This window comes from Mustela lutreola, chromosome 6, assembly GCF_030435805.1.
Source record: "Mustela lutreola isolate mMusLut2 chromosome 6, mMusLut2.pri, whole genome shotgun sequence".
NCBI classification, from domain to species: domain Eukaryota; kingdom Metazoa; phylum Chordata; class Mammalia; order Carnivora; family Mustelidae; genus Mustela; species Mustela lutreola.
In genome coordinates this window covers 144,773,941-144,801,491 of record NC_081295.1, presented here as the reverse complement: position 1 = coordinate 144,801,491, position 27,551 = coordinate 144,773,941, and the positions used below count along the sequence as shown (strand labels likewise).

Sequence of the window (27,551 nt, the reverse complement as noted above, 5' to 3'; positions counted from 1 at the left end):
ACACCAGATGGTTTCAATAACTTGTGTAAAGTTACACAATTGGCAGGTAATGAGCTCGGAAGTGCTGAGAGCATGTGATCCCATCTAAAATGACTTATTTTGAGATTTTGCTTCCTCAAGGATGGTGAAAGAGCCGTATAGAAATCCTTTATAAGTAAGACCTGTAGACGATAGAGTTAAAACCCAAATTACATCCCTGCTAAGTCCTTGCAGCAGAGAAGGGTGAATGACGTCATGAAATCTTGGCTATACTGAGGCTTCCACCGTAAAGAACAAAGAGTATATAAGCAGGCTTCATTTGTCAATCTTAGACTCATTGGTGATCCCCAATGGCTACAATTAAAGCAAAACAAAAAGCAAAGCCACCTGCGTTAAAGCAAACCGTTCTCATTGTGAGAACGAGCCTGCTGCCAACACTGGCTCACTCCTGTTTCCTTTGAGACAAGAGCTACTTACTATTCAGCCCGTTCTACGTTCTCAGTTTAGCTCCCCAGACAGGCTCTTTGACCAAAGAAGGGCGCCTCCACTGGGGGGCGGATGAGTTACAGCGGAAGGTAATTTCCCAAGAAAGTATTCCTCTGGTAGTGGTTGTCCTAAGATTAGTAAGGCACGAAGCAAAGGCTTCATTGACTTTTTTTTCTTGCCACTTTTTCCACTAGAGCAGGAAAAGAAATCCACTCCTGCAGGTGACGGAGTCATTGTTTTGAAACCTACAAAGCTGTCACTTGAGCTGCAATATACCGTTTGGCAAAGCGTCCATTAATCCCGATAACCTTTTCAATCACTAGTCAAGGCCACTAGCTGCTCTCATAGTCAAATGATCAGCCGAGCAACAGTGAACTAAGAAAGAACTTATCTAAGGGCGTCACTGAAAAGGTTAAAAGCTTTAAACCTGAGTTGGAAATGGCTCTCTGGCATGGGTCAGCTTTTGTGGGAGATATTTTCTTCCATTTGCCTGAGTTCAGGCAATGGATGTAATTAAACTAAATGGTGCTACAGATAACATTTTGTAGAATTTTAAACATACACAGAAAGCAATACAATTCCTCTCAAATATTGCCTGGTTGGCGAACGAATGCATTTGATTCCCGAGTGTTTAAAAAGACCTGAAGTGAGCATCTTCTTTGCAAAAGCAAAACAAAAAAACCCCAACAGTCTCTCTCTTTCTCCGTTTTTCTGGTGGGCTTTGTTTTCCACTGCGAAAAAGTCACCGCGGGTGTGTCTGTGTGTCTCTGCACCATCAGGATTTGAGGCAGACACAGACAATTTTGGGAATCTACAAGTTAGAGATCTCCCACTTGATTTGCAGCTATAAGTCTTTGGATTTTTCTGACCAGCAGATACAGAGGAACAACTGTGCAAGAGCCCTGGGGTTCCTTTCTGTCTGATACAAGCATCTGTGTAGCTCAGAGTCCTTTTGAGCCTAATACCTTAAAAATCTGTACAAGTTGTAGTTCAGTATCAGAATTTAGCCGATACTCCAATACTTGGGATGATTTCTTACATGGAATGGAGCGGCCCATGTTTTTGTGTTTGGAGAATCACCTCACCTTTTTTAGCATTGCTACTGTTCTGGATTTCACATCCTATTTTGACATTACTAAGAAGCCTTTGCCAAAGCTATTAAATATGTGAGGTGCAATGACTTCCTGTCACAAAAATGCCGTTGACCTTGGGGAGCCTGTTTCGGCTACACTTCCCTGCAGCTGTTTTCTGCTGGATTTATCAGCATTTCCTGCCTCTACTGGACCCGAGGGTCAACAAATCATCGCTCATGTGGACTCTTGGCTGCTCGCAGGGCCCGCAAACGCCCCAGTGCACCCAACAGTGGTGTCTCCTTCCCAGAGCTATTTCTTTCATCCGTCCTGGGAACAGCTCTGCCTGTCCCCCCATCATCACACCGAAGGCCAATCATTCTTACATCATCTATCCTAAGTATGAAGGCTCTGACCATGATTTCCAAAGATGACTCCGCTCCAAGGTTTGTCGTTCGAAGAGGATTTGCCATCTTGCTATTCCTGCGCATTTTAATATAAAAAATGCAACTGGGGCAGGGACCAAATATGAAATGAATGGGATGTCACAGCTTCTCCCTGTGCGATTATGAGATCATGTGACTCTCACGGAATCACCCTGCATCATTGTGCTAGGGCCCTTGAACAGTTATTAGGGTCGCCCAGCTGAAGCTGGTATCCAAGATTAAAAAAAAAAAAATCCTCAATGGCTAGAGTCAGGGGATAGAGAGCAGTGACAGGGACAGAGGTAAGCAACTCTGTTTCTCTAGCTGGGTTCTCCAATAGCCTCAGGTGGTGATTTATTAGTTAAAACTAAATAAAATTTTAAATGCAGACCCCCTCAGTCACACTAGCCACACTTGAGGTGCTCAACAAGCACGTGAGGCTAGCTACAGGCTGCCGGGATGGCAAACATAGATGATGACAGAACATTTCTGTCACGGCCAAAAATTCTACTGGACGGCACTGCTCACAACGGACTTGAAAATCACCATCGTGGCCCCGATGAACGTGAAAACGGGGACACATTTCTGGAACTGGGAGGCTGAGAGGGTGTGGCTAACCTGGGTGACATCACGGTAAGCGGGCAATTAGTGGATAATATTTCCTTCCGAGAAATTAAGAGAGACCTGGGGAGCGAAGACGTGCTCCAGGGCACAGGCAGAGGACAGCAGCAGAGCGACGCGGCGGGCACACCTGCGGAGTCCTGAGGTCTCACACTGGAATCTCCGCTCTCCCGGGGGGTACCAGGGACAGCCCAGGCTCGGGGGAAAGGGAATAGGGAAGGGGAGGCAGGCAAGGGAAGGCAGGCATCTAAGAAGAGCAGAAAAGCAGTACAGGACAGAAGTCTGGTGGAGAGCACCGCCAATTTTATTGAGCAGGCAAGGGCTTAAAAGGTCAACCTGGACCCCGTCCTGGGATCTTCCCAACCACCCTATAAGAGGCCAAGCAAGGGCAGAATGGAGCTGAAGAACAAGCCACCCTGTGGGTATTCCCTGAGACACTAGGAGGACCCCGATGGTTGGTTAACAGATGCCTTCAATCAAGCAAGATAAGGACTGGGCACCGCAAGCGAGGAAGGAAGGAAAGCAAGGCTTTGCTGGTGTGGGCAGTCAAGGTCCTGGGGTTGCTTTTATTCTGAAAGCAGAGTCCCGGGAGATGGAAAGCTGCCCTGTGCCTTGTATACACGGAAGACGAGAGGGATGGAACCAGAATCCTAGGTGTGGAGCTCCTAGCAGAGTGCTGTTTTACAAGATATTTACATGGGGGTTCACGTCAAAAGCCCCGCTTACCTATCTAAATCTAGCCAAGTCCTCAGCAAGTCAGGAGGGGTTTTCTAAGCATGATGAGCTTTCCTGACTTAAAGAAGGCTAGCTACTAGCCCTCCAAAGTTTGGTTGGCCTTGGCATTGCAAACGTCAGTGGAGACCAAGGACTGCGAGTGAGCGAGCATGCTAGGCTGCGGCCATGGGGGGTGGGCGGCCGTGATGCCCCCACGCCCATGGTAGCCTTCCCTGCCTGGACTGGCAGCTGGAAAGGGTGGTATGGTGAGCTGGGTCTCCCAAGGATAACTCCTACGAGGCAGCAGCCCATGGGAGTTGACTGCCTGTAAAACTTTGGCTATGGAAACCTCCATCAAAATTAGGGCAACAAGACGTCTTGTGGTTATCTCCTAAAATTCTGCTCAATGAAAAATGGGAGTGATTGTGGAGAAGCTTTGGGGAGAAGGTTTGCTTGCTTTTGGAAACAGATACCAACAAGAGATAGCCCTCTCTCTTTCCTCTGGATATGGTGTGTGCATGTGATGCCGGGATTCCTGCAGCCGTCTTGTTACCATGAAGGGCTGGAGCCTGACAATGGCATCCCTTAGCCATGTTCGTGAACCAAAGAACTAACCAACCCTGGAGCTGTCCTGCCAGTAGCCTTTACTATATGAGAGTCATTCATTCACTCAGTGACTCAGGAGATAAATATTAAATAAGCATTGAGAAACTCTAACCGTATTTACCCCAAAGATACAGATGTAGTGAAAAGAAGGGCCATCTGTACCCCAATGTTTATAGCAGCAATGGCCACGGTCACCAAACTGTGGAAAGAACCAAGATGCCCTTCAACAGACGAATGGATAAGGAAGATGTGGTCCATATACACTATGGAGTATTATGCCTCCATCAGAAAGGACGAATATCCAACTTTTGTAGCAACATGGACGAGACTGGAAGAGATTATACTGAGTGAAATAAGTCAAGCAGAGAGAGTCAATGATCATATGGTTTCACTTACTTGTGGAGCATAACAAATATCATGGAGGACAAGGGGTTTTAGAGAGGAGAAGGGAGTTGGGGTAAATTGGAAGGGGAGGTGAATCATGAGAGACTATGGACTCTGAAAAACAATCTGAGGGGTTTGAAGTGGTGGGGGGGGTGGGAGGTTGGGGTACCGGGTGGTGGGTATTATAGAGGGCACAGATTGCATGGAGCACTGGGTGTGGTGAAAAAATAATGAATACTGTTATGCCGAAAATAAATAAAAAATAAATTTAAAAAAAAAAGTGACGTCAAATAGAAGAAGAAGAAAAAAAAAGAAACTCCAACCGTTGCTCGAGGCATTTGGAAATGAGGCATTTGGAATACTATAGAGGAGAGAACACAAGAGATAACTGGTCTAAATTTGCTTATTGCTTCCCCCTTCTTGAGTTAAGTCTTTGTGACCTGAAACCCGAGCCTTTTAACTTATATCCTGCTGATCACACATTGGCTTCACAGGTAATTTAAAAGCCTACAACGAAGCATCATACAGATAATCCAAAGGACACCTCTTGGTCCGTATCTCACACAATGTGCCTATATTTGACACTCTACTTTTTCCCCAAACCACTGCTCCTGGTCTTGGCTTCCATTCTGATACACATTTCCAGTTTACTTCCTAGTTTTCTGTCCACTTCTCAGTCTCTGAGGGCTTCTTCCTCTTCCCAGACCATTTTTGCTTTACTCCTAGAACATTTAGTGTGAAGTTCCATGGGGTTTTCTATCAGGACCATTTAGGTTCCCATTCTACACCCTCTCTGAGAACTACCATCAGCTCGTGTTGGCTTAATGACCATTTACACAAAGGCTCTTCCAGACCTGCACTTCCAACCTAGTTCTCTCTCCTGAGCTCCAGATCTGTATACTTAGTGGTCTGTGTAGACAACTGGGTATCTCACATTCAGTGTGGTCAAACCATGGCAATGTTTTGTGCCATGGGCTCACCTGTTTTGAGTCATCGGCTCAGTGAACGGCCTCGCTATCTGTCCACCCTGTCACCTAAGCCAGAATCCTGAGTATCTGCCATGTCTGTACTCTCCCCTCTTTTTCCCCAAATGTTAGCAGTCCCAGGGCTCTCTTGACTCTAATTCTCTAGTCTGTCCTTTCTCCAGCCTCCCGCCATTCCTACTACCCCCCATCATGTCACTGAATCCCATCAATGGTCTACTATCCTAACTCCCAGACTCAGGTCCTGGCCTCTCCTTCCATGTTCTTCTCTGTAGGCAGAGCAATGAGGCTGCAAATCTGATCATTCAGAAAACCCTTCCACAGCCTGTCACTGCTCTCACGATAAAGAATAAACAACGAGAATAGTTTTCCTGCCTCTATGATCCGCCCCAGTACCCCCTCACCGTAGAGACACACTGAACACACACACTCTCTTCCTTTTCCCCAACTCGGTGCCTCCACGTGGGCTAGTTCTTCCCCTTCTGACATTCCTCCAACCTGTCTAGCTTCTCTGGGATAATTCTCATCACACATCAGATTTTCTGAGACACGACTCCTTGCAGGATGCCTTCCCTAAGTCCTCCCTCAGGCCTGGGTGGGCGCTGCTTCCATGTGCCCCCGACATCCCATACTTTCCCGGTCATAACTGCAGAGTGCCTGAACCCTAATTCCTAGGACTGTGGGTTCCATCAGCTAGGGAGGCCTGGCTTGTCCCAGCTTAGTATTCCCAGAGCCCAGGATGATGCCTGCAACAGAACAGGTGTCCAACAAGTACGCAAGAGAGGAGGAAATTGACTGGGGATGCTCACTCATGGCTATAACAATAATTTCAGTTATTGTTTGGCTTGGAATGGTGATTTTTTTTTTTTAAAGAACCATGTAGGGGTGCCTGGGTGGCTCAGTGGGTTGGGCTACTGCCTTCAGCTTGGGTCGTGGTCTTGGGGGGGTCCTGGGATAGAGTCCCGCATTGGGCTCTCTGCTTGGTGGGGAGCCTGCTTCCCTCTCTGTCTGACTCTCTGCCTACTTGTGGTCTCTGTCAAATGAATAAATAAAATCTTTAAAAAAACAAACAAACCATGTAGCTTAAAAGACTTTTTTTTTTAAAAAGATTTTTTATTTATTTGACATAGAGATCACAAGTAGGCAGAGAGGCAGGCAGAGAGAGAGAAGGGGAAGCAGGCTGAGCAAGGAACCTGACGTGGAGCTTGATCCCAGGACCCTGAGATTATGACATGAGCCGCAGGCAGACGCTTAACCCATGGAGCCACTCAGGTGCTCCGCTTAAGAGACTTTTGATCACAACTTCATTTATTCTCTTTATTGTTTAAAGCACTTTCCAACTACCCCACCAGGGCAATCCCTTGTATTAGACTCCGAGATGCTTCACGAAGTTGCTAGACGTCGCTGATGCTCAAGATACACACTCTATTTCCACGCAGCTACTCTATCCCACAGCTTTCGGAAGAGTGCATTTCTAGGTAATGCATCAGAAACAGCAGAAAACATATGACAAAGCAATCGTGCCTGGTAAAGACTGTGAAAAGCATTTCCCACAAACTCCGACTAGACAAGTCTACACATCTACACACTGGGGGTACCAGCTAAACAACGGGGCTTAAGAAGGTCTGCGCCTACTACGTTCGTCTCCTCTGATACCCTGGGGAATATTTATTTTAATTTTTAAAATAGAATGACCTTTTAATTTAAATATCAAGCTTTTTAAATTTTTTTTCCTACTTCTTCTTCTTCTCTTGAATGCCAGAGAAAGGAAACTGCAGCCTCATCCATAAGAGAATTGTCCATTTCAGGGAGCTTCTGTTCGTGCTTCTAATTAAAAAGAACACCTTTCAAAATGTTGCTCTCACTCAATTAAGGCAAAAAGCACACCTCAGTGCACTTTACTGTTTGCCATGAAATGTGGTCTCTAACTCCCAGCACGCGGTGGAAAGGGAGGTTGCTCACCGGCGCCCAGGCTGTTCCACGCTGACCCACTCCCAGCTCTTCTTCCCTCTTCTGTGGACTCTCTCCTTCCCGGGGTCTCAGTGGGACTGCTCAGGAGGCTCCTGCGAGAGCTGCCAGGCCCCAGCTACAATTCTCGAATGTGCCAGCTCCCCTTCAGGGTGTGGAACGGAGTCCCAGGCAGGGGCGATATTGTGTCATCCCACAGCAAAGAGACGGTCTCCCTTCCCACTCCTGCCCTCCTGATCCCTGATATCGACATCCATGTGAATTACACACACCCACCCTCTATGGACGATGCAGCATGATCGCCACCGTTAACCCTGATATTCTTCAAATCTAGCATTATGTTTATTTGTGGAGTGGATTTGCTAGAATGCCAATAGCCACACTGAAAACATGTTACAAAGGTTTCCTGTGTTCCCATAAATCCCAAATGCAGGACACACAGGCTTAGCAGGGGTTTTAAGCATCCACGCTCGCTGGTGGCCACGTATCTAACGATAAGGCAATAACCTCATGGGGCTTCTGCTCCTTAATCTCTATGGTGGAAAAATGACAATAGCTTTGCCAGCTGACCTCTTGAGATTCTTGCTAACTTGGAGAAATATGGCGATTTTACTAATGGCCAAACCACGCACTGTTTTCAGGGTACTTTTCTCCTTAACACTTCAAAACCGCTATTTGAAAGGAGAGTATTTAGCATCCATCTAATTAAACATACACATAATAATGATATCGCCTACTTAAATAACTGGCAATGAAGTTCCATGGCCCATGACGGCTGAATAAACGGGGGGGGGGGGGGGCAGAGAACAAGGAAGTTCACCAACACAGGCGCATAAACAGCGAGCCTCTGGTTTGCACATGTGCTTCTCTCAGTAAACGTTTGCTGAATATCGACTCTGTCTCAGGCACTGTTGGAGGCTCTTGGGCTGCATCCCTGAACAAACCAGGCCAAGATCCCACTCTGTGTGATGGAGCGTCAGTTTCAGCGGGGGAGGGAGACGGGAGAGAGACAGGGTAACACAATAAATAGGGAATTTATAGAGCCTGTTTGAAGGTGAGAAGAGACAGAAACTAAAGAAAGAAAGAAAACAGCTGGGGAAGGGGACGGAGGACTCGGAAGGAAGCAGCAATGTCAAGTCTGGCCGTTTCAGGGTAAGGCGCATCGAGAAGGTGACCTTGGAGCAAAGACTAGAAAAGAGAGTGAGTTGTGTGGATGGACATCTGGGGGAAGAGGATTCCAGGAGAGGGAGTGGCCAAGGCCAATCTCAACGGCTGGAAAGCAGAGCTGGAGATATGTCACCGAGAGGAAGTTACGAGAGGCATCTGGGTGGCCCTCGTAAGTGTCTGCCTTCAGCTCAGGTCATGATCCCAGGGTCCTGGGATGGAGCCCCACATGAGGCTTCCTGCTTAGCGGGGGGCCTACTTCTCCCTCTCCCTTCTGCTGCTCCCCATGCTTGTACACTCTTTCTCTCTCTCGCGCTGTCCAATAAATAAGTAAAATTCTTAAAAAAAAAAAAAAAAAAAAAAAGAGGAAGTTATGAGGAGGTATGGCCAGGGAGGTCAGAGAAAACTGAAGGGCTGGAGTGAAAATCACAGAGGGCTTCACACGCTGTCACAGGAACTTGGAGTATCTCCTAGTGAGATAGGGAGCCATTGCAGGCTCTGAGCAGGGGTGGAGGGTGATGTGCTGATTTGCAGAGAACTGAGAGAGAGAGGCAAATGCAGTACAGAGGCTTGAATTTAAAAGGTACACACTGAGTTAAAGTTCTTTTGGAAGTCAGTGAAAGGACCCATGCCCCCGTTTCAGCCACGGATCACTTAATTTCTGTGTAAGTATCACCTCCTCCAGAAGTTCTCCAGGATTGCATTTCTCTAAAATCATGGCTCCACTTATGGCTTTGTCTTTTTTTACCCCACTGCTTTGTTTTTCTTCATAGGGTTTATCGCTCCTTGACAACATGTCACAGGCTTAATTATTTCCCATTTCCTTTAGTAGAATAGAAACTCTGAGAAGGTGAAGGTTTTGCTCTTTTGGTTATTGTTGTAACTCAACACCTAGGGTACCACCAGGCACAGAGAGGGCACTGAGTACCGATTTGTTGAATGAAGAAATGAATGTGAATCTACGAGAACCCTTACGTTCTGATTGAAGCACACAGACCACAAGATTGGGAAATAAATAGTTAAAAAAATAAAATTATCAAATTACAGAGTATTTTCCACCACTAGTTGGTTTTTACATTTTTACAATTTAGGATGATGAAGGAATGTTTACGTTGTGTTCTTCCTAAACATGTTGTACCCACATTCTGGCAACTTTTGAAAATGGGATTAAAATAATTTATGATTTCATGTCCCGACTACATCATGACTAACAGTGAAAAGTTTTCTTTTTACGGAGTCTTCAACAGGTCCTGCATTCTCCCATGGTCTCCATATACCCAGAGAATAAACTGTTTTCTTGGATTTGAAAACTTTTATCTAAAGGCTCTTCTGGACTCTAAGATTATGGGTTCTACACGGAAATCAATAAAAAACAAAACAAAACAAAAAAAACCCCAAAAGCTAGTCAGTGCCTTGTGCTCCCTACTTCTAATGCATTCATTAAATGAAGGTTTTCCAACCTTGTTCCTATAGATATTTGAGACACTTTTCTCACTTTTCTCTTCCACCCAATCCCTCATTTTGCTTGATTTGAATGTATGTCCCAGTTTGGGCTTTGTAAACTGCTAAGAAAAATACAAAGAATTTTGAGGAGAACTGTCAGAATAATAAAAATCTCATCAATTCTGAGTTCACCCAGCCCAAATATTGATAAAGCTCGCCTCCCTACAGTTTACCTTTATACTTTCTATGAACAAGTGGGGTATTATGATGCAAAATCGATCGTGTAAAGAAGTTGGAGGAGGAAAGCTACCTACTACAGATAAGCAGCTTTCCAGCACGCTGGCGGGCTGATGCCATCACAGTTGTGTGTGCTAAGGCTGGGGAAGGCACAGAATGAGGAATTACCAGCCAGGCAACAGGGCACGATTGTTCCCGATCTCTGAAACGCCTTTTGGAAACACGCAACTTGGAAAACAATGAAAAAGTCCCTTTGCCAGGTGCTTTATGTGTTTTATGTGTTTTACCCACCAGAATCCCAGCTACAGTGAGAGGGGAGATGGCCTAGAAAGGGGAGCAGGAGGAGGACGGGAAAACCGAAGTGAGGGTACAGGAGGGAATCTGAATCGGGGTGGTGGTGGGGTTCAGGTCGGGCCATGGGGGCCATGGCTAAGACAGGGTCGCAGATCCTCGCACCTCAGATAAAAGTAGGCAGTGATGTTCCTCCTGAACTCTGGGCCCACTGAGTGAGGGTGAGGCATGAAAAGGGTCTTGACACCTGTAAAGGCGGAGGATGACTACTAATAAGGGTGTGCTGTCACGTCTTGAGAATTTATGGGGTGACAGCCACTATTCTCTGTGACATGTCGTTAAGGACTCAGCTGTATCCTCCCCACTTCCCAAATTCCTCTGCTGAATCCCACCCCCCAGCCATTGTGACTATATTTGGAGGAAGGGCCTTGAAGGAGATATTTAAGGTTCAATGAGCTCGTAAGGGTGGCACCCCAATCCAATAGGGCCGATGTCCTTCTAGGAAGAGGAAGGGACACCAGGAGTGTGTGCGCCTGGAGGAAAGACCATGGGTGGACACAGCGAGAAGGCAGCCATCTGCAAGCCAAGCAGAGAGACTTCTCCAGAAATCAATCCTGCTGACATCATGATCTCGGACTCCTGGCCTCCAGACCAGGAAGGACATTTCTGTTCTGTTACTCAGGCCCAGCAAACACCCGTCCATATGTTATCCCGTGTAAACCTCATTATGACATTAAACACACTTTACGATAAAGAAACAGAAGCACAGAGAAGGTAAGCAACCTGAATGAAGTTGCACAGCTAGTTGTAGTGGAACTGGTATTGAACCCAAGTAATCGGATGCCAGGGCCCATGTTCCTCACAGCTGATATAAGGTAACATGATTAATATCCAAAGTGGTACAAATGGGTGCTTTCTTAAAAATTTATTTTAGAGAGAGAGGGAGAGTGAGCAAGAATGCATGAGCCAGGGGGGAGGAAGGAGAGAGAGAATCTCAAGCAGACTCCCTGTTGAGCATCTTGGTCCCAAGACCCTGAGACTGTGACCTGGGCTGAAATCAAGAGTCGGACGCTTAACTGACAGAGCCACCCAGGCGCCCCTCAAATGTATGCTTTCTATCAGGAAAGCCTGTAGCCAATACAAAGCTCTGCGAGCGCTCTGTGTAATGGATTTCTGATTTTGGTCCCTCGCTTCTTCTCCTCTTCCCATCATCCAAACAACAAACATTTTTGCGAGGCTTCTCTATCTGAAGCATTACGTGAGGCTGGGGAGACCCGGCAGGAGCCTCTGAGGACCGTGTTCTGGAGGAGAGTTACTAGCAAGGAAAGGCGGCCGACAACTGAGCAGAAAAGCACAGAGAGTGACAGCAAAAAGACAAGGAAGTCAGGGAATGTGGTGACAAGTGGGAGCTCAACTTGTCCCTTCGTCCCCAGCCAGTCACTGAGCGCACGAAATAAAGCAGCTGGGAATTGCTTGCAGCCCCCTCCTCCCAATTTCTGTCTCTAGAAAATGAGGCTTTTGCTCTAGGAACCTATGACTTCTCTGGGTAAGTCAGGAGTTACTTGGACAATCCTGACCTCAACCCAGTTATGAGCTGGAATGGGAATAATAAATGCTATGGTCAAATGGGCTTTCTAGAATGTTCCAGAAGGTTTAGAGTAAGAGCTAGAAAGGTTGCAAGAAGACAGGAGGGAGGGGGAAGAGATCGTTTCACTGGATCAGAGCAGGCTTTAAACGTGATGGGAGCAAGTAGATGCTTACTACGCAGTCTGATATCCGCAGTGGGACACCGACCACCTCTGCCGTGCTAAGGAGGAGGCGGGAAGACTTCAGGTCCATGCAGGGGAGGTCTGGGGCTTGGATAGAAAGCAAGACATGGGAGAAATGGGATGATGTTGTGGACACCTCTTCCCGGAGGAGGTTGATCAACCAAAGAATGCTAATCTGGAAAGGCCTTACCCAGGTGGAAGGAGGAAGAGGCTCACGGAAGGGATTTCTCGGCCTCAGGGGGCCCTGCGAGTTCTAGCCGGTAGTCCCAAATAGCACGACTTCACGCCATCCCTCCAGCATCCCTGCCACGCAGGGCAGGGCAGGGCCTCTTCCGCCTTGGGGTGGACATCAGAGCTAAGAAAAAGTCCTTGAGGAGTGCCCGCCGGAAGGCCCGTGACAGGAACGGATACACGTGCCCCAGGCTTAAGGACCAAGTCGCTGATGGCGGCGGAACCTGGGGGGTGGGGGGTACCCAAGTAAGAAACACAGCCTGCCTTCCTCATTTCTTTTTCCTTTCCTTTCCTTCTTTCTTTCTTTTTAGATTTTATGTATTTATTTGACAGAGATCACAAGTAGGCAGAGAGACAGGCAGAGAGAAAGGAAGGGAAGCAGGCTCCCCGCTGAGCAGAGAGCCCGATGTGGGGCTCGATCCCAGGACGCTGAGATCATGACCTGAGCCGAAGGCGGAGGCTTTAACCCGCTGAGCCACCCAGGCGCCCCCAGCCTGCCTTTTTCTATCAGACTACAAGTCAGGCCTGCAGAAGATTCCCAGAAACGTGGTCAACGCAGAATTACAGGGTTGCCTGAACTGGCACGATGAATCTTTACAGTAGAATACGTGCTTTCATCACCTGGGCCAGCGAATAACACCCGCTTCCCAGAACGGTAAGACTTGAAACAGACAATTACTGGTGGCAACTGCATCAAGATGGACGAGAACAGTGTGTCAGTTCATAGAGGGCCTTAACCTGCACACTGGAAGGGAAAGAGGGAAGGGGGGAGAGGAGGGGGGAGGAGAGAGGGAGGGGGAAAGGAAGTGGAGCAAAGAGGAGGGGGAGAGCAGAAAGAGAAGGAGAGAAGAGTGCAGGGGGGAGGGAAGGGGGAGAGGGGGAGGGGAGGAGAGAGGGGGGAGAGGGTAGCTGGGGAGATCAGGAAGGAGAGAAAGCCTAATTCAAAACAGCAAAACTCTCAGGCACCTGAGTGGCTCCGTTGGTTAAGTGACTGCCTTCAGTTCAGGTCATGATCCTCGAGTCGTGGGATCGAGTCCCACATCAAGATCCCTGCTCGGCGGGGAGTCTGCTTCTCCCACTGACCTCTCTCCTCTCGTGCTCTCTCTCTCTCTCTCCCAAATAAATAGTTTTTAAAAATAAAAAACTAAAACATCGAAACTCTTAAAAAACAAAAATGAAGAATACTTAATCTACTATTGAAACCTCTGTGCACGTTTGTACTTAAAGAGTAGTTCAATAAGCAAAAGACAGAGCATTCAAACAGAGCATCCATTCACTGGTGGACATTTTCACAAACCATCTGCAGCTTCCCAGTCAATGCTACCATTTGAAATATCTTATGTGCACAGTTCTATTTTATAACTTCCTCCATGTTGACTTCTTTTATTGTGGGGAGACAGAAGGCCAGGAAAAAAAATCTGTTAAGGAAATTCCAGATGCCTGTAGATTTTTAACCTTTGTTTTGGGAGCCCCCAGTGCCAGAAAGAGACTGGGCCATTAACTTGGCCCCAGCTGTGTGTACTTGAACACGAACAGGCTCCCGACCAGGACCCGCACACTGTTCCTGCAGCCCCCCAACTCCACACTGCCCCCTGTGGTCTGATTCCAAGACTGGGAAGAAAGGAGCTTGATTTCTCTCTTCTAAAAGGACACCCACAGCTCTGGCGTGGTCTGCAAAATTCTCCTCTCTCCAAAACTGTCTGGAGTTTTAAAGGTTCAAATCCTGAGAAGGTGATGCGGAAAACAGAATCCAATTCCAAGAAACGTGCACACACACTCCACACACAGCTTTCCGGGCCCCGCGGAGGGGCCAGTCCCCCTTACCTTTATCATAGATTTCCTTCAGAACCCCTCGTTTTATCAGCTCCTCTCTGCTTTGCCTCATTGATATTTTCCTTTCCAGGGCTACAAGCAAAACACAGAGAAGCAGGTGTGAGTCGGTAACCAAGAGCTTTGCAAAGGAATCACATGTTAACATGTATTACAAAGTAACACACAGAAAAGTCTTTGGTAAATTACATGTTATTAATGTTAATGAAATCCCATACCCATTTTCATCAGATTATTTCTTTTAATCTTCAAAATGATCTTCAAACTACCTATAAGGCAGACGCTTCTGTCTCATTTCACCTCACCCCGCCTGATGGCGGAGTAAACCACAGCCCCGAGAAATTCAACAACTTGTCAGTGTAACAGAACTACCGACAAGAGCCGCCGGGATTCAACCGAGCAAGTGCTAACTCCAATCTCCGCAAAGCATCCTGAGTCTGCCATTCCCTTGTAAGTGGCATTTAATTATGTCGTTCGCATAGATCGGGTCTCACGGAGGATTATGTTGCTTCCCAGCTATTAAAAAAAAATGGTATGCAAATATCTCCCACAAAGCTCTCTGGATTGAGAGATGAGGGGTTGGGGCAGGGAGTTGGGGACCCCCGTGGGACAGGCGTCCACTGCTTTCCTCTCTTGGGGTCCAAAGCCGAGCAGACAAGTCAGGGGTGAGCTCCCAGTTATGAAATGCACCTCCACGGGGACCCAGCTGTGCCTCTGAGCCCAATGCTCAGGCAGGTGGTGCTGGAGAAGGGGAGAGGGGGGGCTTCTCTCAGCCCAGGGGCCATGACAGAGGGTGACTTGAGTGAAAACAGAGCCCAGGAGTGGAAAAGTGAGTGGCAGCACCAAGGGCAGGCCTGTGGCTCGAGGTAAGGTGGAGGAAGTCAGCAGAGCCCACGGAAGTGAGTGTGAGCGAGCGACCCCAACGGCTGACATTTGTTTCCACGTGAACAGGAGGGGACAGATTATTTTGGTTGCTTTTGTCAGCCTGAAAATCTCCACATGCTTTGCATGCACGGCTATTCTGGGGAGGGGGGAGCCATTTATAAAATAAAGAAACTTTTATGCAGACAAATTCAAACACAGATTACACACACACACACACACCCCTCAGGAGAATTTAGTCCGAAAAATACAAGTGAGCACTAGAAAGCAAGCGAGGAAACAGGGACTAGCTGAGTGACCTTGGTCAAGTCACTTTGTCGGTCTGAGAAAACACTGATGCCTCAGCCCCAGCTTCTCTGATTTAGTCAAGTCCAGGCTGGGACCTGGACATCTATATTGTCGTGAAAAACTCTGGGTTCTTCTCAGTCATATCAAGGTTGAAAATCGCATTTTATATATTTTGGGGACTTACTATTTTAAAAAATATTCTAACTCTCTCTTAACTTATAATGAATTCAGTGGTGTGAGGCAGCCAAATAAATCTGAGGTTGGGCTGCTCTCCCACAGAGCTTCCTGAGAACACATTAATAGTAAAACGGATACATATACATACACCCACAGAAGTGCGGTCAGAAGGGTTATACGGAGGTCGAACCGTGAAGGTGGGTGTGGGAATCACTGGAATGGTGCTTGGGCGGGGGGCTGTAGGAGTTTTAGGATTCATACTAAATGTACCAAATGACATGACATGGTGGGGGGCAGGAGGGCAGAAGGCTGTCCTCTGTGCAGAAGAGGAACGCCCAGAGAAGGGAGAGAGAACTGCTTGCAGTCTGTTACAAAGTTCTGTCTGCTTTCAGAGGGGTGGGCAGTTAGGGACTCACGGTCAGGGTCCCCAACAAGAAAATATGGAGTCAGAAGCTTTTGATTTTGAACCTCCTCCCTGGTAGCTTTAAGCTCCGCCCTAACATTGTGAACATCCTGTCTGGTCGCTTTCAGTTCGGCCCTAATCAATTCCGTTTGGTCATCGATGGCTTTCTCCAACCTTGCTATTGCCTGGATAATTGTTAGCCTGAATTCTCTTTCCGACATATTGTCTATGTCGATAGCCGTTAGCTCTGTTGCAGAAGGCCCATCCTCTGTATTTTTCTTCTGTTGGGCATTCCTCCTCCTAGTCATTTTGGTGGGAGATGACTGAACAGATGTAGCTGGATGTATCAACTGTGGTGCAGTCAAGGTGCACCCTGGAACACTTTTGAGCAATCAGGATTCCCCACCCAAACTAGAGACAAAAGAAAAGAAAAAGAAAAAAAAAAAGAGAGAGAGAAGATGCCCTTCAACGGATGAATGGATAAGGAAGATGTGGTCCATATACACTATGGAGTATTATGCCTCGATCAGAAAGGATGAATACCCAACTTTTGTAGCAACATGGACGGGACTGGAAGAGATTATGCTGAGTGAAATCAGTCAAGCAGAGAGAGTCAATTATCATATGGTTTCACTTATTTGTGGAGCATAACAAATAGCATGGAGGACAAGGGGTGTTAGAGAGGAGAAGGGAGTTGGGGGAAATTGGAAGGGGAGGTGAATCATGAGAGACTATGGACTCTGAAAAACAATCTGAGGGGTTTGAAGGGGCGGGGGGGGGTGGGAGTTTGGGGTACCAGGTGGTGGGTATTAGAGAGGGCACAGACTGCATGGAGCACTGGGTGTGGTGAAAAAATAATGGATACTGTTTTTCTGAAAATAAATAAATTAATTAAAAAAAAAAAAGAAAAAAGAAGAAAATATGGAGTCAGGACAGCTAAGATCAAACAGCACTAACATCCTGATGTGCAGCTTGGACAGGAACTCAGCGACTTTCTGCTCTGCTGCCTTTGCAGAAATGACGGCTGCAAAACGTCCTCCAAGAAGGCAATGAACCACAAAGCATTTGTCAATATCACAGGCAAGGGGCAGCTAAGACCTAAGCCCCCAGATGTCAGCAAAGAAAGAGCATCAGCACAGAGCATTAACCTAATAGGTACACAGATATGTGACCAAAGCCCTTGTTGGCACGACTCAGCACACCGATTGCTGAAGACGGTTCCATGAAAGAGCTCACAAAACCCGCTAAACTTGGAAACTCTGAGGGCAGCCCGCTCTGGCCCCCTCCCTCTCCAGGAACTTTAGATGCCTGCTCAGTAAGTTTGCTTTGCTGCCTGCCACCCTTCATCCTGTCTACCTCTTCATTCTTGGAAGCGGCGGGACCAGCAACTGTAGGCACCAAGGGGGACACAAATCCTGTAACACGTTTAAGCAAAGATGGGTTTGGTGGCACAGTAGGAAGAGACTGGACAGGCAAAGTGAAGCAGGGATTTTTAAGCAAGGACTTTGCTAACAGATCTTGTGGGTGGCATTAAGCCACCCAGAAAGCACACAGAGGAGGTGCTTTGCCAATCCTGCATTGAATCACAGATTGGATGGATTTCCCTTAATCAAAATGAGGTTTCTCAGGGGCTTGTCAAGAGCCACAGACAGAAGTGGGAGGACCTAAGGCCCAGCACTGGAGGAAGAATCCACAGCAAGTTGGGCAAAGCCACGGGCTTGGCAGCAGGAAATGGCAAGTTTCAGCAGAACGTGGGCGCTCCCGGGCCAGCCACTCAGCCATGCGGACCCCCGTGGGCTCCCCACACTTGTCCAACAAGGACAGACCCCCTGCCCATGGCGAAAGGCACTCTGACAGCCCCTACTCTCGCAGAGCTGACAGACTGATATGTGGTTCAGACAGCCGTCAAACAGTGTTAGCTAACGTGTGATTACAAATCCAGGTAAATCCTGCTAAAAGAAAGGGACATGTTCAGGGGCACCTGGGTGGCTCAGTGGGTTAAGCCTCTGCCTTGGGCTCTGCTCAGTGGGGAACCTGCTTCTCTCTTTCTCTCTCTGCTTGCCTCTATGCCTACTTGTGATCTCTGTCAAATAAATAAATAAAATCTTAAAAAAAAAAAAAAAGGAAAGGACATGTTCTACCAGACATGTGATCAGTAATCTCCCCTACAGCGTCATGAGAAAAAGCTTTTCTGAGGAGGGGACCCACAAGTTTGAGTTTGAGAGATGAATATGTATTACCTCAAGGACAGTCAGGTAGGGGCTGAGGGAGACACTCCAGACGTAGCAAACAGGGCAGTGACTCCGGATGGAGTTGTCATGGTGTCCTTGGTGAGAGAGAGCCCCCAGTGTCACTACAGCCACCAACACCAGATGGAGAAGGACTCGAGATGTGGCCAGAGGGATGGGGGCTGGGCCCGGCAGGGCTTCACGGACCACATTGTTCTAAGGACAATGGGAATAAACCATTTCCACTTCACCGTGAAGGATGCATTGGAGGAGGGCGGGTTCTAGGGGCTTCCCAGTCTAGGCAAGAGATGATGGTCGCTTGGACCCAGATGAACAGCTGAATGGACAGTGGTGTTGAGAACTCAGTGGGGGATGTGGGTTGAGAATCAGGTTTGTAGGGAAGATGTGGAGCCCAGCGTTAGCTGTGCTTAAGAGGAGATGTCAAGTATATGCTGGGGAATGTGGCTGCATACTTTCTAAAACAAGGATTAACTAAGACAGTGCTATACCGGCATGGACTGTGGTAAACTATTACAGGTATCAGTGTTTCTCGAACTTTTCCATGGCAACATTCCTAATGGCAAAGCCGTAATACCAGAGGCTCCAAGGACAGGACTGAGCTGGCTGACCCAAGCATGCCATTTCTTTACTGTACTGAGTTTTTCCTTAAGAATTAAGGTGGCAAGGCGCCTGGATGGCTCAGTCAGTTAAGCGTCTGCCTTTGGCTCAGGTGATGATCCCGGGGTCCTTGATCGAGTCCACCATCAGGCTTCCCGCTCAGTGGGGAGTCTGCTTTCTCTCTCTCTGCCCTTCCTCCCCTCCGCCCCTGCTCATGCTCTCTCTCTCTCTCTCTCTTAAATGAAATCTTTTTCAACAAAAGAACTGAGGTGGAGCTCCCATAATAGATCTGCTCTTCTTCAAACAAGATGATACCCACCCCCAACCAATTTCCAAGTTGAATTGACATTCTGGGAAGAGATGGCTCCTTTATCCTATGGCTTTGTCCATCTCCTAGCACAGAACCCTGTGTCGACGGGGGATACACAATCATTTTGAGAAGGGGGGCATAGCATGTTATTTAATTCAATCCTCACCACATTCTGTTAAGTAGTATCATTCCCATTTCTCAGAGGTACCTGAGACCCTGCAAAACTGACTTGCTCGGCGTCAAACAGCAGTAAGTGGCAGAGGAGAAAGAGATATTAATGCCTGGTGGGTTTTTTTTTTCCATTCCACATTGTCGTGACGACTGTTATGATATGCACAGGCTCTAAATATAATCTAACGTACAAGGCTCTAAAAATGGAAGGTGATCTTATTAGTAGTTTACTTGGGTCTGTAGGTCATGGTGCAATGGCATAATTACACTATTCTTAGGAGAGTCTTTCTTCTGGGGCACTCTTTACTTACTCTTTTAACAAGATATATGTGATGTCTGCTTTCCAGTCTTATTTTTAGCAGCCCTTCCAAAGTTAGAGCAAAGTTTAACCTCGGACAAAGACAAGCTCACCACTGCTCTGGGAAGTAAAGTTAAGTGGGCTGTTTGGAACAGAAGGACCACTGAGATCCTCTGACCTGGTCTACTACTGAACTACCAAACACTGGGCAGGGGAGAGGGCTTGATGTAGGGGAAAGAAAACATAATGGTTTCCTGTCCACTGACCAAGACGAGGTCCGATCCGCCCTCTCCAACAAGTTTGGCTTTGGGTAAGATAAAAAAAAGAAAAACAGAGAAGAAATAACAAAAAGTTAAAGTCAAAGGAAGAGGAGCAACACATCAGGGGAAGACAGAAGGTGTAACAGGTACCCCAGCTTCCCAAAGGATAGCAGGAATAGGTCAGACCGTGAGCTGATTCACTGGGCAATGCTTGCCTTTGGGACGCAGGAAATGGAAGTTAACAGCACCAAGTCAACCACCTTTTAAAAAAAGAAAACTGAAAAACAGTCTTGTTAGATGTGTGGTAAAAAGTAGTATTTTTAGGGGCACCTGGGTGGCTCAGTCAGTTGAGCGTCTGACTGCTGATTTCTGTTCAGGTCATGATCTCAGAGTCGTGAGATCAAGCCCTGCCTCGGGCTCTGAGCTGGGCGTGGAGGCTGCTTAAGATTCTCTCTCTCGGGGCGCCTGGGTGGCTCAGTGGGTTAAGCCGCTGCCTTTGGCTCAGGTCATGATCTCAGGGTCCTGGGATTGAGTCCCACATCGGGCTCTTTGCTCATCAGGGAGCCTGCTTCCCCCTCTCTCTCTGCCTGCCTCTCTGTCTACTTGTGATCTCTCTCTGTCAAATAAATAAATAAAATCTTTAAAAAAAAAAAAAAAAAGATTCTCTCTCTCCCTCTCCCTCTGCCCCTCCCCCGGCTCTCACTCATTCTCTTTAAAAAAAAAAAGTAATATTTTTATATGAAAGAAAAAGTTAGGGCTTCTTTTAAAACAAGAAAATATAAAACACAGGGATCACTCAAACGTTACTGAGTTATTAAAGCACAAGACAGTAAGAAATCTGAGACACCACACATGGGAATGTTCTGGAGTAAACATTTTGGTTATAAAACTGGACAGCGGTGATGGCTATAAAACTCTTTAAATTTACCGGAATCATCAAGTTATATGCCTTCAATGAGTTACTTGTATGGTATGTAAGCGACAACTCCATAAGTTGTTAGGACATGAAAAAAAGTGACCATGAGAGAAAAATTCCCCTAATGGAAAAAACATCGGTTAAAACAAAAACAGTACCTCTAAACAGACAATTAAATAAAAGTTAGGCCACTGTAAACAAGAGCACAATGTTAAAATCAAAGGGTTAGGAATTTAACATATAGAGGTAAATTCCTAAAAAACATTTTTCTAAATCTCTAAACAGAACCAAAATAGGAAAAGAACAGAACCTAATTCCCCTCCAAAATGAAAGTACAGCTCAGACAGTGGATCTTTAGAAAAGAACCCATTTTCTAGGCTGCAGTAAATGCAGAACACTGTGATAAGAGTTCGAGGTGGTCTTGTAGCAAGGGAAACATCAAAAACAAAATCGCATAAGCCAGCAAATGTGCAAAAGTCTACTGCAGGGACATCTGATCTAAAATTCTATGCCCAGAGACAGCCTGAAGAGGAAAGGGGCAAACATTACTGATTTGCTTTTATAGACTGACAAAGAATTAGTTGAGTAGATCCAAATGTACAAAAGGAAGTTTCCCATACCCCTCTTGCCTGAAATGAATAGGAGATTTCTCAATTACTAGACCAAAAATAGCCCCCAAATGCACCCCCCCTCCTGAAACCATAATCAAAGGTTAGGATGTCCAAGGAAGACCTCCAAAGCTTGCCTTCAAACTCAGCCTGAATATAAAAGCCACACAGAAAACCTTGAGATGCATAATTATTCTCGCATCTCTATCACTGTTTATTAATCTTATCTTTTTACTTTCTGTATTTTTCCTTTTTAAAAATTTAAATATAGTCTACATACCATGTTATGTTAGTTTCAGGTGACTCTTGGGGGTCTTGCTAATCCCAGAGAGGCTGCCTCTCCCAGGGTTAGCCAAATACCGCGGGCAGCACCCGGCTAGCCCGTGAACCTACCTTTCACGATCAAACCACCTGACCCAGAGCCCTTACCCCCAACCACCTCCTTCATGGGGCTCTTACTCTACAGGCCACTATCCACCTGCCCTCATCAGCCCAGGCCTGGGGGCCAGACAACTGGAAATAGTCTCATGCCCTGGAGCCTGCTGAGATGATTCAAACCAGCCAGGCCATCTTGCTTCCACTGTCCATTCTTGCCTGTGGGAAACGCGCTGCAGGCTCTCACCCACATTTTTCTCATTTTCCTCCCACTCTCTGCCTCCTGACCAACCCCGATGCTTCCCCACATGGCCCTCCGTGGCATGGCATGACCCTTTCTCTTGGACTCTGTGAGTGTAACAAACCATCTTTTTAAAAAAAATTTTCAAAGATTTTATTTATTTATTTGAGAGAGAGAGAGAGAGACAGAGCCCGAGTGGAGACAGAAACAGACTGAGAGGGAGGGGGATGAGCGGACTCTGTGCTGAGTGGGGAGCTCGACATGGGGCTCGATCCCAAGACCCTGAGATCATAACTTTAGCTGAAACCAGGAGTCGGACACTTAACCCACCGAGTCACCGAGGCATCCCCAAACCATCTTTTTAATGGCAGGCATCTCCTGATCTGTTGGCCTCACCGTGCTTAAATATTAGCAAGACCTACATCTTAAAACACACCTGTCCTCGGCAGGGGTTTGTCACAAAGGAAAAACTAGGAGTATTTCCTACAGCTTTACGTTCCAACCTCTTGTTTTGAAGTCTGTTCCATTATGAGCAAATGCTTTAGAAAGGCAGAGTCTGGTGAAGAACGGATCCCTGGCAGGGACTTCCACTGAAGCCCAGAGACCAACGCTAACGACGGAGTGGTTCCCGTCCAAGTGTTTCTGGGAGCCCTTCCGAGCCAGCACTGCAAGCTATGCCACCGTTACCAGCAACCAGGTCCTCAGCATCTCCCCTCCACAAAGGTGTGTTCCAAGCCAAGGAATCCCATGTTCTCCGACACTGACGAACTTAGAACTGACATCTTGGGCAGACTGCTTTTCCTAGTGAATGCCTCGATTGGATGAATTTGTCAAAAATAACTGGCACATTCTCAGGGCACCCGGGGGGCTCCATTGGTTAAGCAATTAAGGTCACGTGATCCTCAAAATCAGAGAGGTTGACCAGTACGGAATTTTTTCCCTTTAAAAGTCCAAACCATGAGGAAATTCCATCTGTAAGATAGAATTTAAGTAACTGTCCTTGTTACACGCACAGATCCTGATTTCCCCAAGGTTCCAGGATGAGCAGAAAGAAGTCCAAGAGGAACAAAGTTCCTCGTCTCCAACATGGTAACCCGGATGCTGTTCTTGTGTAACGCCACGCAGCTAGCTTGGATAAAGACTTTATGACCCAGGAGGTAGGTGAGACTGTTTATTTGTTATTGCTCATGATTCTATCCGAGTCCCCCAAATCAGCATTTTCTGAAGTCTGTTCTGCAGAACAGTAACTTCCAGAGATGCTCTGAGGAAAAAGCTGTGAGAACAATAATTTGGTGATTTGTTCATTAGCACAAAAGGACACACAGTAAGGAAACCAGCTTAACTCTGTTGAACCCGGTGTTTTTCCCAAATTCACTGGACAATACAGTCCTTTTATGGAGACTATGGGACTTGCATTCTGAGGAAAATCTTCTGGGAAATGCTGATCTAAGTAAATACCAGATCACATGGGACAAATGTGGTGTTCTTCCGTTAAAAAAGGAATCAGGGAGGTCAGCCTGTTTTACCTTAGCAGGGTCACAGAGGGCCGAGCTCCTTCCTAAAGAGGTTTCTGGCAAAGGAATCAAACATAACCAAAAACCCAAAGCCTTGAAATACCAAGTGGCTGACCAAGAAGATCCCAATCGAACCAAGGGACCAGCCATCCATCTGCCTGTCCTCCTGGGGTCCTGGAAGCGAGCTTCCCAGATAGGCTACCCCCGCATGAATGCATTCCCCCAGATAAGTAGAACTAGACTTGTTTAACCTTGAGCAGACCAGTACTGCAGAGTATCTGCCCCAAATAACATTTTTGACTTTGACATAATTGGTATCAGACGCTTCTTCCTGAAAGCAATTCAGACAGTGCAATTTCCTCCGGAGTTATAGAGCAAAAGAGGAGGACCATGTCATTATCAGAGATGAGGTGATTCGTTTTCCTCATTCCCATGGGTGACAGGCCTGCAGCCAGGTCCCACGAGAGCTCTACCCACTGATTAAGTGTATGGGGAAAAAGGCAGGATCACCCACTCATTCTCAGCTGCAAGTTGCACGGTTAAAACCTCTTCAAAAATTCTTTATGCATCTTGACTGGATCCTGGTTTGAACAGACCAGCTAGAAAAGTGTCTTGGGGTCAGCTGTTAAGGCCTGAATGTGGACGGGGTATTAGATGATATTAGGGAATTATTATTAGTTCTGCTAGATAGGATAAGGGTCTTGTGGTTACACAGGACATTTCCCTTATTTTTCAGAGATGCGTTATTAGAAATGTAATCGGGATGCCTCGGTGGCTCAGTCGGTTAAGCGTCCGACTTTGATGCAGCTCAGGCCATGATTTCAGGGTCCTGAGATCGAGCTCCTCATAGGGGTCCATGCTTGAGATTCTCTCTCTCCCTCTGCCCCTCCCCATGCCCCTCTTAAAAAAAAAGTCTGTAATTAACTTTAAAACACTTCAAGAGGGGGAAAAAAAGCAACAAATATGGCCAAATCTCTGTAACTATTAGGTGGCAATCCAATAATTATATTAAAATACTGCTATATAATCCTCCCAATTTCTCTTATAAATTTTTCAAAATAAAAAGTCAACACACAAAAGGGATGAATCTTACCAGTAAGAGATAAAGAGCAAGACAAAACACGCATCCTGTGATTCCATTTACATAAAGTTCAAAAACAGGCAAGAGTCAACGATGTTGCAGAGAAGCCTCGCCCACCTTGAACACTACAAATACAAAGCAAGGATACAATCACAGCATCAACTGAGTCAGGGTCTACCTTTGGCGGGGGGGAGGACTGCGATCAGAAAGGCATATGTCAAGGGGGCGCCCGGGTGGCTCAGTCGGTTTAGTGTCCGACTGTTGATTTCGGCTCAGATCATGATCTCAGGGTCCTGAACCGAGCCCCACGCTGTGCTCCCGGCTGGCTGTGCCAAGGACACCAAGGACACTTGGGGTGTCCCAAATCGGCTTGGGATTCTCTCTCTCTCTCCTTCCCCTCCCCCCCAATACATAAATAAAATCTTAAAAATGAAAGAAGGAAGGAAGGAAGAAGGAAAGAAAAGAAAAGAAAAAAGAAAAGAAAGAAAGAAGCACACCGAGGGGCTTCGGCGGGCTGTCAGTACCTTTCCTGTCGTGGCCAGGGGTTATACAGAACTGGCTTGATAACCACCTGTTACACTGTACGTCAACGCTCCACTTAATGCATTTTGTGAGCGTATTTTATTTTCCAAAATAAAACAGTAAAAGGGCCTTCTCAGTAACGCTGCTTCCTTTTGCACTGCTCCAATGGTCTCTGAAGGAGAATAAAAAAACTCAGCCACCAGAAAATGAAATCGTGCCGTCGGCCTGCAGACTCTCTCTGGTTAATGAAAGGAAGGGTGATTATTAGGCAAGAGAGGCTGCACATCTTTTCCTGGTCATTTCTTCAAATAGGTCAGACCAGAGTCTGGAAGGGCTGTTCTCAATGCTTGGAGGTCTCCAGGGAACCGGGCAGGGACTGGGAGTTGTGGGGGCAGGACGCTGTGGGTGATTTTACAGCAGCAAGGATTCTGGATGCAGTGGATGACAAGGAAGGAGCAACTGAGGGGAAGTCACCTTGCAGGGATCAGGCCTCAGCACTCCTGGGGGCGTGCGGAGGAAAGTTTCCATGTTCTGGCTCCGTGAGCCCCAATCTGCCCAGGAAAACTTCAGATCGAATTCTAATGGAATAAGTATCAGTTTTCTCTTCTGAGACCGACGGGGCACAAAAGAAGTAATTCCTTGTTCTTTGATTGGCCCCCTGGGACAGGAACATGCTAGAACATGATTTAATAAGCTGTGAGATCTGAAAAACAATTTACGTTGAGCTCCACTGACAACCTTCGCCTGTCCCCTCCCCTATAGATCACCTATGGTGACAGCCATTTTTATTAAATGTGAAACAGGTGGCCCTCCCGTGATAGAGAATGCAACGTGATGAAAGCGTTTATGTCAGAAATCAAGACTCGGTGTTTCAAGGCTTGCTTCTGTTACTTGCAGCAACATGTGTCATAACAGCTAATTTTTTTGTGCGATGGGGCACCAAGCCACAGTTCACATCTCCACCGTGTCTCTGCTGCCTCGAACGCTGCCCCCCAGGAATAAAGAGAGAATGCACTGATTTAGGGCTGGTTAAGTGAGTTTCTCCTTCCAGATGTAGGAAGCATAATACCGTATTGCATTTCATTCCAGACACCTAATTATTATTGATCACTCTGTGATAGAAGGGGACTGCCCAAGGCACTGAAGAACGGAAATCTGAAATCATGCCCAGAAAGAGCTTAATACCCCAGCTACCACCTGTTACCTACGAGATAATAGGGCCCTTGTTCCAAGTGTTCTGTGGTGCCAACTTAATGCAAATCAGCTTGCCTGCTCCACTGCTTGTTTTTCTACCCAGGGTCAGATCAACGCTGCTGAATGAAGTCTTTAAAAAAAACCAGGCAGGGCGCCTGGGTGGCTCAGTGGGTTAAGCTGCTGCCTTCGGCTCAGGTCGTGGTCTCAGGGTCCTGGGATCGAGTCCCGCATGGGGCTTTCTGCTCAGCGGGGAGCCTGTTTCCTCCTCTCTCTCTCTCTCTGCCTGCCTCTCTGCCTACTTGTGATCTCTCTCTGTCAAATAAATAAATAATAATCTTTAAAAAACAAACAAACAAACAAAAAAAACCAGGCAGTATTAAGACATTTAAGCTTTACAATCTCACTTCTCTGGCGCTTCATAAATCAGAGAAAGACAGCAGCATTAGATAGTGAGTTTTTATTTGTGCTTTTTACCTACAGTCTGAACACAAGTCAGCTAATAATTTGGAGCAAAGTTTTTAAAAATTTTACCCAGGCAGCGGCACCCAGGTGGCTCAGTGGGTTAAGCATCTGACTCTCGATTTCGGCTCAGGTCATGATCTCAGGGACGGTGAGAAGAAGTCACATGTTGGGTTCCCCACTCAGTGGGGAGTCTGCTTAGGATTCTCTCTCTCTCCATCTCCCTCTGCCCCTCCCCCCACTCACACTCTCTAAAATAAAAAAAATTTTAAAAAGATTTTATTTATTTGACAGAGAGAGAAGAGAGAGACAGTGAGAGAGGGAACACAAGCAGGGGGAGTGGGAGAGGGACAAGCAGGCTTCCTGCTGAGCAGGGAGCCTGACGCGGGGCTCAATCCCAGGACCCCCGGATCATGACCTAAGCCGAAGGCAGATGCTTAATGACTGAGCCACCCACATGCCCCAATAAATCAATCTTTAAAAACAATTACAGTTATGCATAGTTATGTCAGACATCTAACTCAGACAGATACATTGCCCAAAAGGGACATTTTGAGTTGAAGACCCGATTTCTCCCTTCTGTTGCCATGGTAACACTTAACTATGCATTAGGAGCTGCTCTACTTGCTTTCCATGCAGTAGTTCATGGAAATCTCAGCTCAGCTCTACAAGGTCGGTACTACTGTCTCCATCACCTAGAAAAGGAAGATGTTCAGAAACTTGCCCAAAGCGCCAAGATGGACTCCAACCCAAGCCGTATGAACACGTACTTACATGTACATTACATTACATTACTTATATGTTG

At 46.7% G+C, this 27,551-nt stretch overlaps 1 protein-coding gene across 7 annotated transcripts in view; it reads right to left on the bottom strand.

Moving 5' to 3' along the window:
* PHACTR1 (phosphatase and actin regulator 1) overlaps nucleotides 1–27,551 on the bottom strand; it is a 550,922-nt gene that overhangs the window by 94,492 nt on the left and 428,879 nt on the right. For all 7 annotated transcript variants that reach the window (XM_059179283.1, XM_059179284.1, XM_059179287.1 and 4 more), the window contains one exon: nucleotides 14,196–14,276. In XM_059179283.1, coding sequence (XP_059035266.1) covers nucleotides 14,196–14,276 — 81 coding nt within the window. The remainder of the gene's footprint in view (nucleotides 1–14,195; nucleotides 14,277–27,551) is intronic.